Below are 17,785 nucleotides of genomic sequence, written 5' to 3' on the forward strand. Positions count from 1 at the left end.
TTCTGAGCACAATAGCTCAGTGGTTAGCGTTGCTGCCTCAGAGTACCAGGGGCCCAGATTGAGTTCCAGTCTTGGGTGACCGGCTACGAATTTACACATTCTTCCTATGTGTGGGTTTCCTCCCACAGTCCAAAGATTTGCAAGTTAGAGGAATTGGCTATATTGAGGTTGAAACTTTATTGCTGGAACAGCACAGCAGGTCAGGCAGCATCCAGGGAACAGGAGATTCGACGTTTCGGGCACAGGCCCTTCTTCAGGGATTGGCTATATTGCCCGTGGTGTCCAGGAATATGTGGGTTAGGTGGAATAGGGTAAGGAGGTATAGGATGGGTCGGTGTGGACATTCTGTGATTCTATTTGTCTTTTTCTCTTTGCCTATCACCATCTCTGCCCCTCTCACCCAGTTTCCCATCATTGTCCCTGCTGTACCTTCCAAGCCCTCTATTCCTTTATCTTTCTCTCTTTGTTTGTTTTTGTGTATTTCTATTTGTTTCCTTTTATCTCTGGCTGCCTTTGTCTCCGCAACTCTTTGCAATGTTCTGATCCATGTTTCTTTCTGGCCCAATTATCCTCTCCTCTTCCTGTCTCTATCTCCAACTCTTTTTTTAGCCATATCGACCCTTATTTTGAGGCGTACAGCGAGTTTTAACACCATGTGAACAGGCCCTTTGGTCCACTAGTGCATGCTGACCAGATACCTCAAATTAATCTAGTCCCATTTGCCAGCATTTGATCCAAATCCCTATAAACCCTGCATATTTATTTGCCCATCCAGATACTTTTTAAATGTTATTGTACCAACCTCCACCATTTCTTCTGCCAGCTTATTCCATACAAGCACCACCCTCTGCATGAAAAAGTTGCCTCTTAGATCACTTTTGAATCTTCCCCCTCTCACCTTGAAATCTATGCCCTCTCGTTTTGGACTCCCCTACACTAAGTAAAAGACCTTGGCTGTTTCATTTTATATTTGTATGTGCCTCTGATCTCCATCATTCCTTTCTATCATTCCTCTCTCCTTCCCCCAACCTTTATCTTTCTCCAGGTCTCTACGTGCCTGTCTTTCTCAATCTTTACCATTTCTCTTCCCCCCACCCCCCATGTGTGCCTCCTATTTCTATCATTTATGTCCCTACACACCTCTCTCTGTCTCCCCCTGGCAGTGGATGCGGTTTTCTGTGTTGTGCTGACATAATGAGAAGCTTGTTGCTGTTTGTCGGTCACCATAGAAACAGAACACGCGGTTTTATGCAAGATGGATTTCACGTTGGATCAGGAAGAGGTAAATGGAGAGTGGGATTAGAGATGGAGGGTGGGAGGGAAGTCGATTAAGATAGAGGGGAAAGAGCGACGGGGAAGGGAGATGTGCGGTGGGAGGAAAGGGGAGGTTGGAGAACGCGAAATGAAAGGGAGAGAAAACGACAGAGATTGGCGTTGGTGAGAGACAGACTAGAGAGCTAGAAAGTAGGAAGAGGTTGAATTAGGAATGATGTGGAGGTGCCGGTGTTGGAAAGGGGGGGGGGGGGGGGGCAAAGTTAAAAATCACACAACACCAGGTTATCGTTAAAAGTTTTTTAAAAATTACAACCATTCGGAGCGCTACCTGACGAAGGAGCAGCGTTCGAAAGCTTGTACTTCCACATAAACCTGTTGGACCATAACCTGGCGTTGTCTGATTTTTAACTTTGAATTAGGAAAGCAGAGGCATTAGGCAGTTGAGGAGAGGAGGGAGGAGAACCTTATGGAGCGGCAGTAATGAAACAAAGTGGGATCAACTGTGCTGTTGGTTTGTGTCAGACCGGCTAATTTACCTTTGTTATATTTTTAGACCAGGCCGAACAGTCCAGGAAGACTGATGGCTATTTACTTGCAAACCTGTGCAGACATGAACAAAGAACGCAACCCATACATTGAGGAAGTGACTCACCAGACTGACCGCCTCCCACCAGGGTCAGTCTGCCCAGTACTTCTTCACATATTAAATTTGCAAATGATATTACGGCTAGTAGTAAATGTTCTTATATGAGACAAAACGATTAAGGGAAATGGGGTTCATTGAAGTCCCAGATATTGTAATTGCAAACAAATGAGCTGAGGGGGCGTTCTGTTAACAAACAGAACAAATATGTATGAACAAATCATAGAGTGGGTGCAGCAGGAGACAATTTCATCCCATCATATCGATGTAACAGACTTGCTTAGACCCATGTCCAGTTTTTATTTTGTGGCCCTCTGAGCTGTTTTTCTTTAATTCTCAAGTCAGTGTCCAACTCATGTTTAAGATCATTTATGGAACCAGCTCTGAACATATTTTTCAAATTGCATTTTCAACCGTACATTACAGGAATATCTAAAATGAAGAGACTATTCAGTCCCACTATCCTCAAATTGTAACCAATGAGATCATGATTGATCTGTGTCGTCATTCTATCCACACATAGGACCGCTGCCTTACAGCGTCAGAGACCTGGGTTCAATTCTCGCCTCAGGCAACTGTGTGGAGTTTGCACATTCTCCCCGTGTCTGCGTGGGTTTCCTCCGGGTGCTCCGGTTTCATCCCACAGTCCAAAATGTGCAGGTTAGGTGAATTGGCAATGCGAAATTGCCCGTAGTGTTAGATGAAGGGGTAAATGTAGGGGAATGGGTCGGTGTGGATTTGTTGGGCCGAAGGGCCTGTTTCCACACTGTATCTAATCTAATCTAATCTAATCTGAACTCCATATCCTCAAGGTTATTATTGACATCAATTTCAAATTACTATTACTTTTTGTGGGAATGCCATACTTCTGAGCTACATGGGAGGTGTTTCTGACTTCTCCATGAAGAACTTGGTTCTAAAATTTGTTTCCTTGACCTATCAATTAATTTCAAAGCCCTAACATTGTCAATCAAATCACCTCTTATCCCTTTATACTGGAGAGAATGCAAATTCCTTCAATATCTAATCTTTGGAGTTCACATTGAAGTAAATCTGTGCTGCATTCCCACCAAAGCCAAAATGACTTGTCTAAAACGTTGCCCAAAGGTGAACATGGTAATCCAGATTTGTTCCAATGGGAAAGCTTAAACAAAACTTTCTTCCCATTATATTACAGTGGTGCGCTGTGTTTGATATATAACTGCAGTGTGGAGTTGTAGTGCTACTCTACAATTAATCTAGAGGTTTAGACTAATGATTGAGAGGCGTGAGTTCAAGTGCCACAATGGCAACTGAGAAACTTCAATCAATTAAATCATGCTAAATAAATATCTTGTCTTGGTAATGTCATTTACTAATGTTCCTTATGGAAGGAAATCTGCAGTCATTATCTGGTCTGGCCTTGAGTAATGTGGTTGACTCTGAACTGCTCCTGGAAATGACCAAGAAAGCCATACAAATTGATAGTTTCATCCCTTGCTTTGAAGGCCATTCCCAAATGCATTACCTCATATTCTTCTGGGTTGAATTCCATTTACCAGTCCTCTGTCCAGTTGGTCAATGCATTGATATCCATCTTCAGTTTAAGTCAATCCTCTCACTATTTATCACCCTACCAATTTTGATGTCATCCACAAACCTCTCAAACATATCCTTTATATTTAAGTGCACATCATTAATATACACCACAAACAGCAAGAGCCTCAGCACATGAATAAATTGTGAAGAGCTGAGTCCCATCACTGATCCCTGTGGCACCCATTCATTGCATTTTTGTCAACTAGAAAATGACTCATTTGTGCCTACATGAACCACAATTCATTTTTCAGAAATGACATTATGTCGCAATTGTCAGGCAAGGATTAACAAAGGAGAATCTAACCATTACTCTTTGATATTGCACGACATTACCATTACTGAATTCCTTAGAAATAAAATGTTGGGGCATTACCATTCACTAGAAACTGAACTTGACTAGCCATATAAATCTTGTGGCTGCAAGAGTCAGTCAGACACTACGAATTCCATGGCAAATAACTCACCCCCGTCATCTGAATGTTTGTTCACCATCCACACAGCACAAGTCAGGAGTGTGCTGAAATACTCAATAAGTTTGACACCATCCATAACTATCCAAGCAGTTAGGATACTCCACTCATCACTTTAAACATTCATTTCCACTGACATAAAGCAGTGTGTACCATGAACATGATGCACTACATTCACAAAAGCTCCTTCAACAGTACCTTCCAAACCTGCATCCTCTACCTTCTAGAATGACAAAGGCAATTGATACATGAGAACACCGCCACCATCAAATTCCCCTCCAAATCACATCCCATCTTGACTCACAACTAGTCAGGTCTGCTATAATGCATGTTTCTTCAATGCAAATTGGCTTTAACACAATTGAAGAATTTAGGCCATTATTTCTCGAAAGCGAACTTTCCTTACCTGTATTGGCTCTAACACAATTCCGATCCATTAGTTTAAATGGCGTGGCTATTACTCAATTTTCTTATAACACGGGATCACATGGGAACAGAACTTTCGCATTACATCAGAACCTACTGTACGTTGTTGTTCCTTCATTGTTGCTGTGTCAACATCCTGGAACTTCCTCCCTATCTACACAATGGGTGCCCCAAGCTGCAAGAGTTACAGTAATTCAAAAAGCAACTCACTTTCTCAAAGATAGTTAGTGCTGGACAAAAACAATGAACATCCACGAAGAAGTAAGTAGCAAACTTGCATGGTGCATAAAACCAGATGGTAAAAGTTTCTACAACTATGTACAAAAAAGAGAAAAAGGTTAGTGAAGACATATAGTAGATCCTTAAAGCTCATGGAATACAAGCAACTGGCAGAATAATTAACATAAATTCCCAAGAAATATACTGATAAAAAGATCTCAGGAGTAAGACTTGCAATTGCACTCACAATAGTTTTTACTCTTTGATAAAACTCTTTTAAATCCAGAATCTGTCTTGAACATTCCATAGCATCCAAACCTGAACTATAAGTATGTATTCCCAACACTAATGTTAAGTATTGAGATTGTCATTCCTGCTTATGTCTCTCCTTCCTGTCTTTTATAGTGGAGGTACACTTGCTACTTTTCATTCTGCAGGAACAATTTCTGAGTCTGTAGAATTTTGAAACCTGACCACTATGGTTATAAGAACAGGAAACTTGAAGATGTGGACAATTCTTGCTTTGCAAGTGGCTTGTCATGACTTTTTCAATGCAAGGTCAAATGGTCAAGACAATTGGGGATTGCCTGCAGTTTACAAAACGTTAAGTGACTTCGAGAGAAAAACTTTTAAAAGAGAGATAAGAGAACGTTTGATGGTCTATAATTGCTAGACAACAGCTTGAGCTTTGAAAGGAACAAAGTGCTACATATGTTGCCAAACAACAGTCTCCATTCGTTTGATTTCTGTTTGGCCATAGACTTGAGAATTGCTCTCTACTGTTTGTCTCTTCTCTTCTTCCTCTCCTTCAGTAACAAGTAATCCTTAAAGAAACACACCTATCACAATGGAATATTTTCTGGGTACTTTAGAAAGTTCCAGAAATCAATATCTCGCATCTGCTCATAAATTCTGTCTGTTGAACTCTAAACTCAATGGAACACTTTGGTTTAACTGACCTTTCGCATATACTGAGAGTCTTTCATCACTTTGTGACCAACAGCAATTGGAGGTTTTCAATAACTTCCTCTTTGAAAACAGGCAGAAATATCCTTTTAATATTGATATGCTTTCTTTTATTGGTCAGAGCATTAAGTGTAGGAGTTGGGGGGTCATGTTGCAGCTGTGCAAAACATTGGTTAGGCCACTTTTAGAATACTGCATCCAATTTTAGTCTCCTTCCTATAGGAAGGATGTTGTGAAACTTGAAAAGGTTCAGAAAACAAGGATGTTGCCAAGGTTGGAGGGTTTAAACTTTCAGGAGATGCTGAATAAGCTGAGCCTTATTTCCCTGGAGTGTCGGAGGATGAGGGGTGACCTTATAGAGGTTTAGACAATCACAAGGGGCATGGATAGGGTATATAGACAAGGTTTTTTCCCCCACGGTGAGGAGTTCAGAACTAGAGGGTATAGGTGTAGGGTGAAAGAGGTAAAATTTTAAAGGGGCAACATTTTCACACAAAGGGTGGTGCGTGTATGGAATCAGCTGCCAGATGAAGTGATGGAAGCTGGTACCATTACAAATTTTAAAAAGCATCTGGATGGGTATATGAATAGGAAGCATTAGGAGGGATATGGGCCAAGTGCTGGCAAATGGGATAGATTAATTTAGAATATCTGGTCAGCATGGATGAGTTGGACCGAAGGGTCTGTTTCCATGCTGTACATCTCTATGACTCTGTCTGCGTTTCCTTTATAAGTTCACTGTAAATTTAATCAATTCTGTTAGTCATGGACAAACTATTTTTTGCTAATCTTTTTCTTTTATGTATACATATAAGGTTTCCAGTTCATTTTTATATTTTTTTGCTAATTTACTTTTGCATTCACACTTTCCTTTATTGTTTTCTTAGTTCTCCATTGCAAGATTTTAAAATGTTCTTACAGTAAGGTTAGTTCGTTAGGGTCACTATATTTAATAGTGAGTTAGATAACACAAGCCAGCCATACATTCAACTTTGCTAATTGTGAGTTGATGACAGTGTCCACGATGTAGATGGTGAAATAACTCTTCAGAGGCCAGCATTCCATCACCAATCACCCTTTATTTACAAATGCATAGTTGTTGACAATAACACCGTGTCTCACCGAGTCAGTCAATCAAGGGACCCAATAGCCCTGACTTTCATCCTTTAATGTCAGCCAGGTCTCCTTGATCGGACCAGATTAACAGCCCCAATCAGGAAACTCATATTCAATGAAGTCCAGCTGGCTGATTGCATTACAATTACTACAGGTGACAGTATAAAATTACAGAGAGACAGCAATGTTTTTGAGTGAATGATTTATTGAGTATGCGGTTATCCATTTTCAACCAAAAATGAATGCATCAGTTTACAGTTTTGAAGAGTCAAATCAGACTTGAAACTTTAACTCTGTTTCTCCCTGCACAGATGCTATCAGACTTGCTGAGCACCTCTGACATTCTTTGCATTTGTGTCAGATTTCCAGTATCCACAGCATTTTGCATTTATTTTAGACCAATGTACATATTTAATCAAATTACTGGAAGTACAAAGAGAGTTAGGAGTCCCTATAGGCAATAAACTAACATGTCAGTGTCAGGACAAAAAAAAATCAAAAGCTATTAAGGTTTTTAATGTGCTTTTTTATTCATTTACTGGATTTAGGCGTTACTGGCTTGACCAATATTTGTTGTCCATCCCTAATTGACCTTGAGAAGATATTGATGAGCTGCCTTCAACTTGATTATGTTCAGCGTGTTTATAGCCACAGTATTTATGTGGCTAATTCATTTCCATTTCTGGTCAATGGTATCCCCCAGGATGTTGATAGTGAGAGATTAAGTGACAGTGATACCATAGAATTTAAAGAGTCAATGGTTAGATTCTCACTCATTGGAGATGGTAATTTCCCATTATTGTGTGGCGTGAATGATATTTGCCACTCCTCAGCCCAAGTTCGGACATTGTCCAGGTCTTGCTTCATTTGGAGATGGACTGGTTCAGTTTCTCACAATTTGTGAATGTTGCTGAACATTGTGCAATCATTAGTGAACGAGCCTACTTTTGACCTTATTATAGAAGTATGGTCATTGATGAAGTAGCTAAATATTGTTGGGCCTAGGACACTACCCTGTGGAACTCCTCAGGGATGTAGGGATGTCCTGAGACTGGTACAACTGATATCCCACAGCCACAACCATCTTAGTTTTTACTTGGGCATGACTCTGGATAGTCTGGCTTTTTTACGTCTGGTCACTGTCTGGTATCAGATTGGCTTTGTGTCCAATATTTCTTGAATTAGTCTAATCACTACAGGTAACAATAACCCTAACGAACTAACCTTACTGTAGGAACATTTTAAAATCTTGCAATGGAGGACTAAGAAAACAATAAAGGGAAGTGTGAATGCACTATGCTTGTGCCTTTCTACATTTGTAGATCTTTAAACTACATGAAATAGAGGAGACAGAGATTCATTTTCAATTTCCTTCTCCCTCTTCTCTCTCATTTATGTACTGGCACTTCATCCACTATCATCTCAAAATACAATTAGATTCCCTACAGTAAGGAAACAGACCGTTCGGCCCAACAAGTCCACACCAACCCTCCGCTCAGACCCATTCCCTATATTTACCCCTGACTAATGCACCTAACATTATGGGCAATTTAGCATGGCCTATTCACCTGGCCTGCACAACTTTGGATTGTGGGAGGAAACCAGAGCACCCGGTGGAAACCCATGCAGACACAGGGCGAATGTGCAAACTCCGCACACAGTCGCCCAAGGTGGGAATCAAACCCAGGTCCCTGGTGCTAACCACCGAGCCACTGTGCCGCCCCGGTGAATGAATCTCCAGATGTAATAACATCATTAGTGAACTTCGACACTTCCTCTCGTACCCAATAGGATACTGCAGCTGAGGCCCAAAGCCTAGCAGCCCAGAGGAGTCCTGTACTTTCCTAATTCAGAACAAAGCCTTTCTAAAAAAGAACAATGGAGTTGGACTAAAGACCTATCTGGCAATTACAGACAGGTTTAGGTCCTTCACACTCATTAGACCAAGCCTGCCATGATGAGGGTAGATAGTCTCTATACTAATTAAGGCTTTTAGATTCTGATTTTATTCTGGATACTTTGTGCATTTTTTGCAGAGAATGTTTACCCTACTCCATTGAAGGGAAGAAGAAGAGCCCAAATGATAAAGCAAGCTTCTATCTCATTTCATGTCTCTACTTAGGTTACTTTTGGGGGCTGAGCATGAGCGGTGGCCGGCTTCCCGAGCCCAGTGCGCTAAACTTGAACCCTAAACACTCAAATGACAAGAGGGAAATATTTCTTGCTTGGAATTGTTAGATGGTGGATGTGAGGGTCCTGATGAATGGACCACTGTCTGATATCCCTGCTTTAGGCACGGCTTCCTGCAATGTAGTTTGGAGAACATGAATGCAAAGAGAGTGTGACAAATCCTGAGTGCCCCAATTCCACTAACTGACTTGTCTGCCCTTTCCCTGTAGGACAATGTATGGGGGATTCACATTGACTCTCAACGGAAACACAGGGCTTTTTCCTAACCATAAACTAACAGACGATGATATTGCAGTTCTAGTTCATGTCCTACATCGAAACACCTATATCACAGGTCAGTCATGTTCTGTCTAATTTTTAAGATCAAAGTATAACTTTAAATTGAATTTATATTTTGTAGTTTGTAAGTTAAGAGGGAAAAGACACAGCCATTTTCAGGGTTTCATTTCTGAGCTTGCAGGGTCTTGAGAAATGGAATCTGGAGATTTTGTTTTCTTTATCTGCACTTCCATGAGATTTTAAACCCTTGAAGTGAACAGTTCAATTAAATAAAAAGAAAGAGAGAAAAAAAGTTGTTACCTAGCTAGAGAAGTCCAGTGACACAGAGAAACTGAACAATCCAAAAGGTCAGCCAGATAACTGAGTGAGGGAATTCAAGTGTGTTTGCTCTGATGTTAAAAGTGATAGTGAGTTTAGTTTGCAGTTTGTTTTAGGTGTTTTAGGGAAAGACAGCAGATGAATGCAAAATGCATTTTGTGACTACACCAAAAAGGAAAATCGTTGTAGTTCTACCAACCTGAGTCTGAGCAAGGAGCTTTAGAGTGAAGATAGTAGTGACTCATCACTGAGGTTTTAATATTTACGAGGATAGCGCTTGAAATAAAAGGACCAGTGTGAGGTTTCTTTTTATATTCACTTGTGGGACCTGGGCATTGCTTGCTGGGTGAGCATTTAATGCCCTTGGGAAAGTGCTGATGAGCTGCCTTCTTGAACCACTGCAGTCCATGTGCTGAAAGTTAGTCCATGATGCTCTCAAGGAGGGAATTCCAGGATGTTGATCCAACAACCCTGAAGGAAGGCTGATATATTTCCAAGACATAATAGTGAATAGCTTGGTGGGAACCTGCAGGTGGTGGTGTTCTCATGTATCTGCTACCCTTGTCCATTGAGATGGAAGTGGTCATGTGTTTGGAAGGTGCTGTTACAAGAGCTTTGGTGAATGTCTGCAGTGCATCTTGTGGATGGTACTGTGATGAAGCTGCTCCTTTAGTAAGGTTAGGTTGTCCTTGGTTTGTTTCAGAGAGGTTATAAACGACAAAGATTCCAAACATCCTGTGTTTGGTCGGATTTTAGGGCCAATTTGATGATAGCTAGCAAAAGTTGCCTCAGGCAGAAGGCTTTCAAGTTAAAAAAACTTGTATAATTGAAGGGGAGTGGCCAGTTCTTCCAGCTCAGCTATTCTCTAGTTTTAATGCAGGTGTGTGTGTGTGTGTGTGTGTGAAGAAAGGCTGCGAGACCCTCTCTCTCTCTGTCTCTCTCTGTCTCTCTGACTTCTCTCCTGTAAGAACTTGTTTGATTTTTCCTTTTGTGCCAAGGAATGTTTATGGGGATTGTTGCAAGTATTTAGGAACAGCATCATTAAGTTGGAATAGTCTGGGGGTTTTCGGTTAGGATATGTTATTAGGTATTCTGTTTTCTGTTCTGTGTGTTTCATTCAGTAATCTGGTAAATAAATTCCGTTTTGCTTAAAACAAAGTGGATTAACCAGCTGAATCTCTCCAGGAATAGCCACTATACACTTGCTTAAATCAAATAGCAAAGTTAGGGTCTGGGCCATCTTCTTGAAATGTTTCGAGGAGTCTGGCCTGGTCCATAACAGATTGAGGGCTATTTGCGAGATTTGTTTTGTAGTTCCAAATTGGGAGTGGAGTTGATGGACCTGAAAGCAGCAAGTAGTAGTTGTTAGTGTCTTTTGTTCTGGGTATTGATTTAAGTTGGTTTAAACAGTGCTTGGGATAACAATGGCTCTTTCAGTCACCAAGAGTTTTGTGAGGGTGGAAGAAGTGACCTTGAGGGTTTTACAAAAGGTGGTTAAGGCCAAGCTGAGGGAATTAGCAGACAAGTTGGAGTTGCAGCTGCCTCCTTCCGTGAGGGAAGAAGAGATAATTACAGCAATAGCTTAGCATTTAAATTTGCTGGAAACATTGTCACAAAGCCAGTCTTTTTTTCTCAAAGCTGTTCCTTTTGTCAAGGATACTGTGTCCTTGATTTTTTTCAGAGGGGTCAGAAAACGCTCCGGCCTCCGAATTGGATGGGTTTGATACAGAGATGAAAGGGTTTTGGGAGGCCTTTTTGTTTATACATAAACAGATGAGACTTTAGGCCAGAGCTTTTATGTTTTAGAAGTAACCTGTATAAGTCATGGGGGTGTGGCCAGCTCTCTAGCTGTGCAATTCAGTTCAGAACTTTGGTGAGTCAGTTCAGCAGCGAGCTGTGTGGAAACAGGCCGCTAGACTCTCGATTAGTGGTGCTGGAAGAGCACAGCAGTTCAGGCAGCATCCAAGGAGCTTCGAAATCGACATTTTGGGCAAAAGTCCTTCATCAGAAATAAAGGCAATGACCCTGAAGCATGGAGAGATAAGCTAGAGGAGGGTGGGGGTGGGGAGAAAGTAGCATAGAGTACAATGGGTGAGTGGGGGAGGGGATGAAGGTGATAGGTCAGGGAGGAGAGGGTGGAGGAGATCGGTGGAAAAGGAGATAGGCAGGTAGGACAAGTCTGGACAAGTCATGGGGACAGTGCTGAGCTGGAAGTTTGGAACTAGGGTGAGGTGGGGGAAGGGAAAATGTGGAAACTGTTGAGTCCACATTGATGCCCTGGGGTTGAAGTGTTCCGAGGCGGAAGATGAGGCGTTTTTCCTCCAGGTGTCTGGTGGTGAGGGAGCGGCGGTGAAGGAGGCCCAGGACCTCCATGTCCTCGGCAGAGTGGGAGGGGGAGTTGAAATGTTGGGCCACGGGGCGGTGTGGTTGATTGGTGCTGGTGTCCCGGAGATGTTCCCTAAAGCACTCTGCTAGGAGGCGCCCAGTCTCGCCAATGCAGAGGAGACCGCATTGGGAGCAAAGGATACAATAAATGATCTTAGTGGATGTGCAAGTAAAACTTTGATGGATGTGGAAGGCTCCTTTAGGGCCTTGGATAGAGGTGAGGGAGAGGTGTGGGTGCAGGTTTTACAGTTCCTGCGGTGGCAGGGGAAAGTGCCAGGATGGGAGGGTGGGTTGTAGGGGGACGTGGACCTGACCAGGTAGCCATGGAGGGAACGGTCTTTGCTGAAGGTGGAAAGGGGTGGGAGGGAAATATAGTCCTGGTGGTGGGGTCTGTTTGGAGGTGGCGGAAATGTCGGCGAATGATTTGGTTTATGCTAAGGTTGGTAGGGTGGAACGTGAGCACAGGGGCGTTCTGTCCTTGTTACGGTTGGAGGGGTGGGGTCTGAGGGCGGATGTGCGAGATGTGGACGAGATGCGTTGGAGGGCATCTTTAACCACGTGGGAAGGGAAATTGCGGTCTCTAAAGAAGGAGGCCATCTGGTGTGTTCTGTGGTGGAACTGGTCCTCCTGGGAGCAGATACGGCGGAGACGGAGGAATTGGGAATACGGGATGGCATTTTTGCAAGAAGTAGGGTGGGAAGAGGTGTAATCCAGGGAGCTGTGGGAGTCGATGGGTTTGTAAAAAATGTCAATGTCAAGTCGGTCGTCATTAATGGGGATGGCGAGGTCCAGGAAGGGGAGGAGGTGTCAGAGATGGTCCAGATAAATTTAAGGTCAGGGTCTCTCTCCATCTGCCCTTCTAACTTCAACCTGTAAGCCTTTGTTTCATTTTTACTGTTAAGGGGTTTGTTTATTGGGAGTGTTGCACATGTTTTTCAGAACAGCATCATTAAGCCTAGTTCTGTAGGTATTCTATATTCTGTTATTTGTGTTTCATTCCATAATTTTGTGAATAAATTTCTGTCTGTTTTAAAAGCTGATAGTCAACCTAGCTAACTTACTCCGAGTAATTTTCCCTGTACACTTACTGAACAAATTGCAAAGTTACAGTCTGGTCTGCCTGCTTAAGAATGTTGTGAGTGATCTGGCCTAGTCCATAACAACACCATCGGAATGTATAGAGATGGCTAAAGTTCAATTTAAAATGAAGCAGCTTTAGTTAGAGGCAAAAGACAAGGAAAGGGCAACAGAAATAAGGAAAGAGAAAAAGAATGAATGGCTTTGGAGGAAGAGAGAGAAAAAGAGAGAGCGTTTGAAGTTCAGAAATTGGCACTTAGACAGGAGTTAAAAAATTCACTTTCTGAAGTAGTGAGAGCTCATGTGGAAGAGCGGAAAGTTACAGCAGCAAGATTACCAGCTGAAATGAGTTGGTCCATAAAACAAAGTTTGGCATCCCTAATCAATTTCAATCTGTAAAGGATAGAAATTAGGGAAAAGAGAAATGCTCACGTGGAAAGGGAAAGGTAGATCTCGGTGAAGATCATAAGGCTAACTTACCACATGGTAAAAAGGAAACCCTTGAAGGGGACAGAGAGGTTGAAAACCTCCAGTGTTTTCACTGCAGTAAAGTTGGCCACATGAAATCACAGTGTTGCTGGGTTAGGAGAAGCACTGGGAAGCCAGATGTAGGTAAACAGGATAAGCCAGTGAATTTTGTTGGAGTGGGAACAGAAAGCATAGTGGAGGCTAGAAAGCTGCACCAGAATGTACAAGCTGGTTGGAGGTTGGTTAAGGAGGAAGTGCCAGATCTTCTTAAACCATATACCCGCAAAGGTAAAGTTTATTCACATAAGCCAGGAGCAGCAGGTAAAGAGATTACAATATTAAGGGACAAGGATCCTCTCAGTTGTGATGCTCAAAGATGAGGAGACATTTACATCTGAAGGACTATCACCAGTAACGGGAATTCATGATAAGACAAAAAGCTCTCAATTATGTAAAATGCCATTAAAGTGTTCAGAAAAGTGTGCAGAATTTGTGGTAGGAGTATTGGACAAACTCTCAGCTCCAGGAATACAATTCGTCCTTGCCATTGACATAGCTGATTCATTGATAGGAGTGCAGCTTACTGTGGTTGAAAAGCCAGTGGAAACTCAAGCAACTAAACAATTACAGGATACATATCCTGAAATTTTTCCTGACAGTGTGGTAATGAGGTCAAAATGTCACCAGTTGAAACAGGAGACATCAAATAGTATAGATAAGGAAGTTAAAGTGGAATTAGCAGAGACCCTGTATGATCAGATGGTTGAGACAAAGCAGGAGCAGTTGATGACAAAGCAGACATCTTTAGCTCAGATAAATTAACTGAGTTACAGCAGAAAGATGACAATTTAGAGCAGTCATAGCAAAAGGCACGCACAGAAAAGAAATCTAAATGTATCCTTGAATGTTGTTACATTAAAAGTGATGTCTTAATGCGGAAATGGGTGGCACGGTGGCACAGTGGTTAGCACTGTTGCCTCACAGCGCCAGAGACCCGGGTTCAATTCCCGCCTCAGGCGACTGACTGTGTGGAGTTTGCACATTCTCCCCGTGTCTGCGTGGGTTTCCTCTGGGTGCTCCGGTTTCCTCCCACAGTCCAAAAATGTGCAGGTCAGGTGAATTGGCCATGCTAAATTGCCCGTAGTGTTAGGTGCAGGGGTAAATGTAGGGGAATGGGTCTGGGTGGGTTGCGCTTCGGTGAGTCGGTGTGGACTTGTTGGGCCGAAGGGCCTGTTTCCACACTGTAAGTAATCTAATCATCACATATTCAGGCAGATGAGAAATGGGCAGAAGTCATCAAATCATACTGCCAGTGGTGTATAGAAAGGAGGCACATGAGCTACCTCCAGGGGGTCATTTCGGAGTGAGGAAAACACAAGCCAAAATACAAAAATATTTTTACTGGTCTGGACTGCACAAGGAAGTAGTTGAATTTTGCCAGGCATGTAATATGTGTAAGGTGATTGAAAAACCACAGGTAATAATAAAACCCACACCTTTAATACCTAATCCTGCATTTGAGGAATCTTTTACAAGAGTCTTCATTGATTGCATAGGTCCCCTACCTCAAACAAAAAGTGAGAATCAGTATTTGTTAATAATAATGGATGTATTGACTATATTTCCAGAGGCTGTTCCATTACACAATATCACAGCTAAAATTATTGTAGAGGAATTACAAAAATGTTTCACCAGATACAGACTACCAGTAGAGATATAATCAGATCAAAGGTCAAACGTCACATCAAAACTATTCAAGGAAGTTATGGACAGCTTAGAAATAAAACAATTCAAATCTACTGCCTACCATCCAGAATCGCAGGGAGTGCTAGAAAGGTAGCATCAGACATTAAACACCATAGTCAAGACTAACCAGACAATTGGGATAAGGGAATTCCGTTTGTGCTTTTTGCAAACAGAGATGCACCAAATGAATCGACCAAATTTGTCCATTTGAATTATTTTTTGGGCATGAATTGAGAAGAGTGTTAACATCGATTAGGGAGAAATTAATAAGTCAGAATTCAGAGACCATTATATTAAGACTATGTGTCAAATTTTAGAGAATGATTAAATAGAGTTGGGAAGTTGGCTAGACACATTTAAAAGTATCGCAGCACACAATGAGCAGGAAGCAGACAAGAAATCAAAAATTTGCAATTTTGCTATTGGGGATATTACTTCCAGTGATAGGTGAACCTTTAAAAGCAAGGTTTAGTGGACCTTATCAAGTCAAAAGGAAATTAATTGAGGTGAACTGCTTGATAGGGACTCCAGACAGAAAGAAATCTCACAGAGTGTGTCCTGTGTATGTGCTCAAAAGGTATTTTGACAGGAAAGGAAAGCAAGAGGAGAATGCATTATTAATTACAACACAGAGGGAAGAACCAAGTTCAGAGAATTCTGAATTAGACATTCCTCAAATTAAAGTGGACAATGAGGAAGTTGTCAACAATTGGGATAAATTATTGAGTTACCTTCCCAAAGAAAATCAGAATGACCTGAAAGAGTTATTACTATCACATGGGGAGATATGTGGAAGTAAGCTGGCAAGTACTACTGTAATTATGCATGATACAGAGATAGGAGATGCTGTTCCAATTAAGCAACATCCTTACAGGCATAACAGTCTAAAGTTGGCACAGGTTCAAAAGGAGATTGAACACATGCTCCAAGATCTCATAATTGAAGTGAGTTACAGAGACTGGAACTCACCCATTGTAATGGTGCCAAATCCAGATGGTACACAATGGTTCTGTATAGACTATCGCAAAGTCAATGCAGTTACAAAGACGGATGCATATCTGATTCCATGTTTGGAAGACTGTGTTAAGAAGGTGGAAGAAGCAACTTATATTTCTAAGTTGGACTTGCTCAGAGGATACTGGCAGAAAGAGCAAAGACAATTTCAGCTTTTGTAACGCCGAACGGGGTGCATCATTTTAAAGTCATGCCATTTGGCACGAAAAATGCATCAGCCATATTTCAGAAACTAACCAATAAGGTCATTGTTGGATTACCCAACTGTGTCATTTATATAGATGACATGGTGATTTTTAGTCACGTATGAAAGAAACATTTACAACATTTATCAGACTGTTCGATTGACTTCGGAACACAGGCCTGGTGAAAAACCTGGCTAAAAGTGAATTTGCCAAAGCCCAAGTCACCTTCCTGGGCCATGTTATTGGGAATAGACAAATGGCCCCATGGGATGCAAAAACAAAGGTACTTGGGGAGTTTGCCATACCATCAACAAAAAGAGCAGTACAGTGGTTCCTGGGATGAGATGAGTGGATTTTTTTGAAAATTTGCAGCAAACTTTAGCAGTGTGGCTGCTCTTTCACTGAATTGTTAGAGAAAGGCAAGAATTTTCTGTAGACAGCAGACTGTCAGAAGGAATTTGACAGCCTGAAAGCTTGTATAATAAAAGAGGAGTGGCCAGTTCTCCCAGCTCAGCTACTTTCTGGTTTGATTTTCATGCAGCTGTGTGTGTGTGTGTGTGTGTGTGTGTGAAGAAAGGCTGCTGGACCTTCTCTCTCTCTGACGTCTCTCCTGTAAGAACCTGTTTGATTTTTCCTTTTGTGCCAAGGGTTGTTTATGGGGATTGTTGCAAGTAGTTTGGAACAGCATCATTACGTGGGGATAGTCTATTGGGTTTTTGGATAGGTTATTCAGCATTCTGTTTTCTGTTCTTTATATTTCATTCAGTAATATTGTAAAGAAATTCTGTTTTGCTTAAAATGAAGTGGATTGACCAGCTGAATCTCTCCTGGAATATCTACTGTACACTTGCTTAAATCAAATAGCAAAGATAGTGTCTGGGCTATCTTCTTGAAATGTTTTGAGGGGTCTGGCCTGGTCCATAACAGTACAGACTGCTGCTACCAAGCATTGGCGATGGAAGGAGTGAATGTTTGTGGATTTGATACCAAACAAATGCTATGCTTTGTCCTGAATGGTGTGAAGCTTCTTGAGTGTCATTGGAGCTGCGCTCATCCAGGTAAGTAGTGAGTATTCTATTACACTCCTAACTTGTGCCTTGGAGATGGTGGACAGGTTTAGGGAGTCAGGAAATGGGTTACTCACTGAGGTATTCTTTGCTTTAATCTGCAGTTGTAGCCATAGTATTTATATGGATATCCCAGTTCAGTTCTCATCAATGATAGTTATTAGTGGTCTCCCTGCTATAAGAAGGAAGTTGTGAAACCTGAAAGGATTAAGAAAAGATTGACAAGAATGTTGCCAGGCTTGGAGGTTTTGAGCTACAGGGAGAGGCTGAATAGGCTAGGACTAGTTTCCCTGGAGCATCAAAGTCTGAGGAGTGACCTTATAGAGGTTTATAAAATCATGAGGAGCATGGATAGGATAACTA

The 17,785-nt window shown here is 41.8% G+C and overlaps 1 protein-coding gene across 3 annotated transcripts in view; it reads left to right on the forward strand.

Annotated features, from left to right (window-relative positions):
* Window positions 1-251: 251 nt before the first annotated feature.
* Window positions 252-17,785, forward strand: part of lrrc34 (leucine rich repeat containing 34) — a 50,009-nt gene continuing 32,475 nt past the window's right edge. Inside the window, exons 1-3 of one of the 3 annotated variants that reach the window (XM_087993441.1) lie at window positions 252-1,282; window positions 1,829-1,950; window positions 9,093-9,217. In XM_087993441.1, the coding sequence (XP_087849567.1) occupies window positions 1,256-1,282; window positions 1,829-1,950; window positions 9,093-9,217 (274 nt within the window). In that variant the 5' untranslated portion in view covers window positions 252-1,255. Of the gene's footprint in view, window positions 1,283-1,828; window positions 1,951-9,092; window positions 9,218-16,934; window positions 17,414-17,785 lie in introns of those variants that run through there. The other 2 variants (XM_087993440.1, XM_087993442.1) reach the window with 2 other exon arrangements.

The sequence above is a fragment of the Chiloscyllium plagiosum genome, unplaced genomic scaffold (assembly GCF_037043375.1).
Source record: "Chiloscyllium plagiosum isolate Xiang-an unplaced genomic scaffold, Cpla_swu_hap1 HiC_scaffold_13, whole genome shotgun sequence".
Lineage (NCBI taxonomy): Eukaryota > Metazoa > Chordata > Chondrichthyes > Orectolobiformes > Hemiscylliidae > Chiloscyllium > Chiloscyllium plagiosum.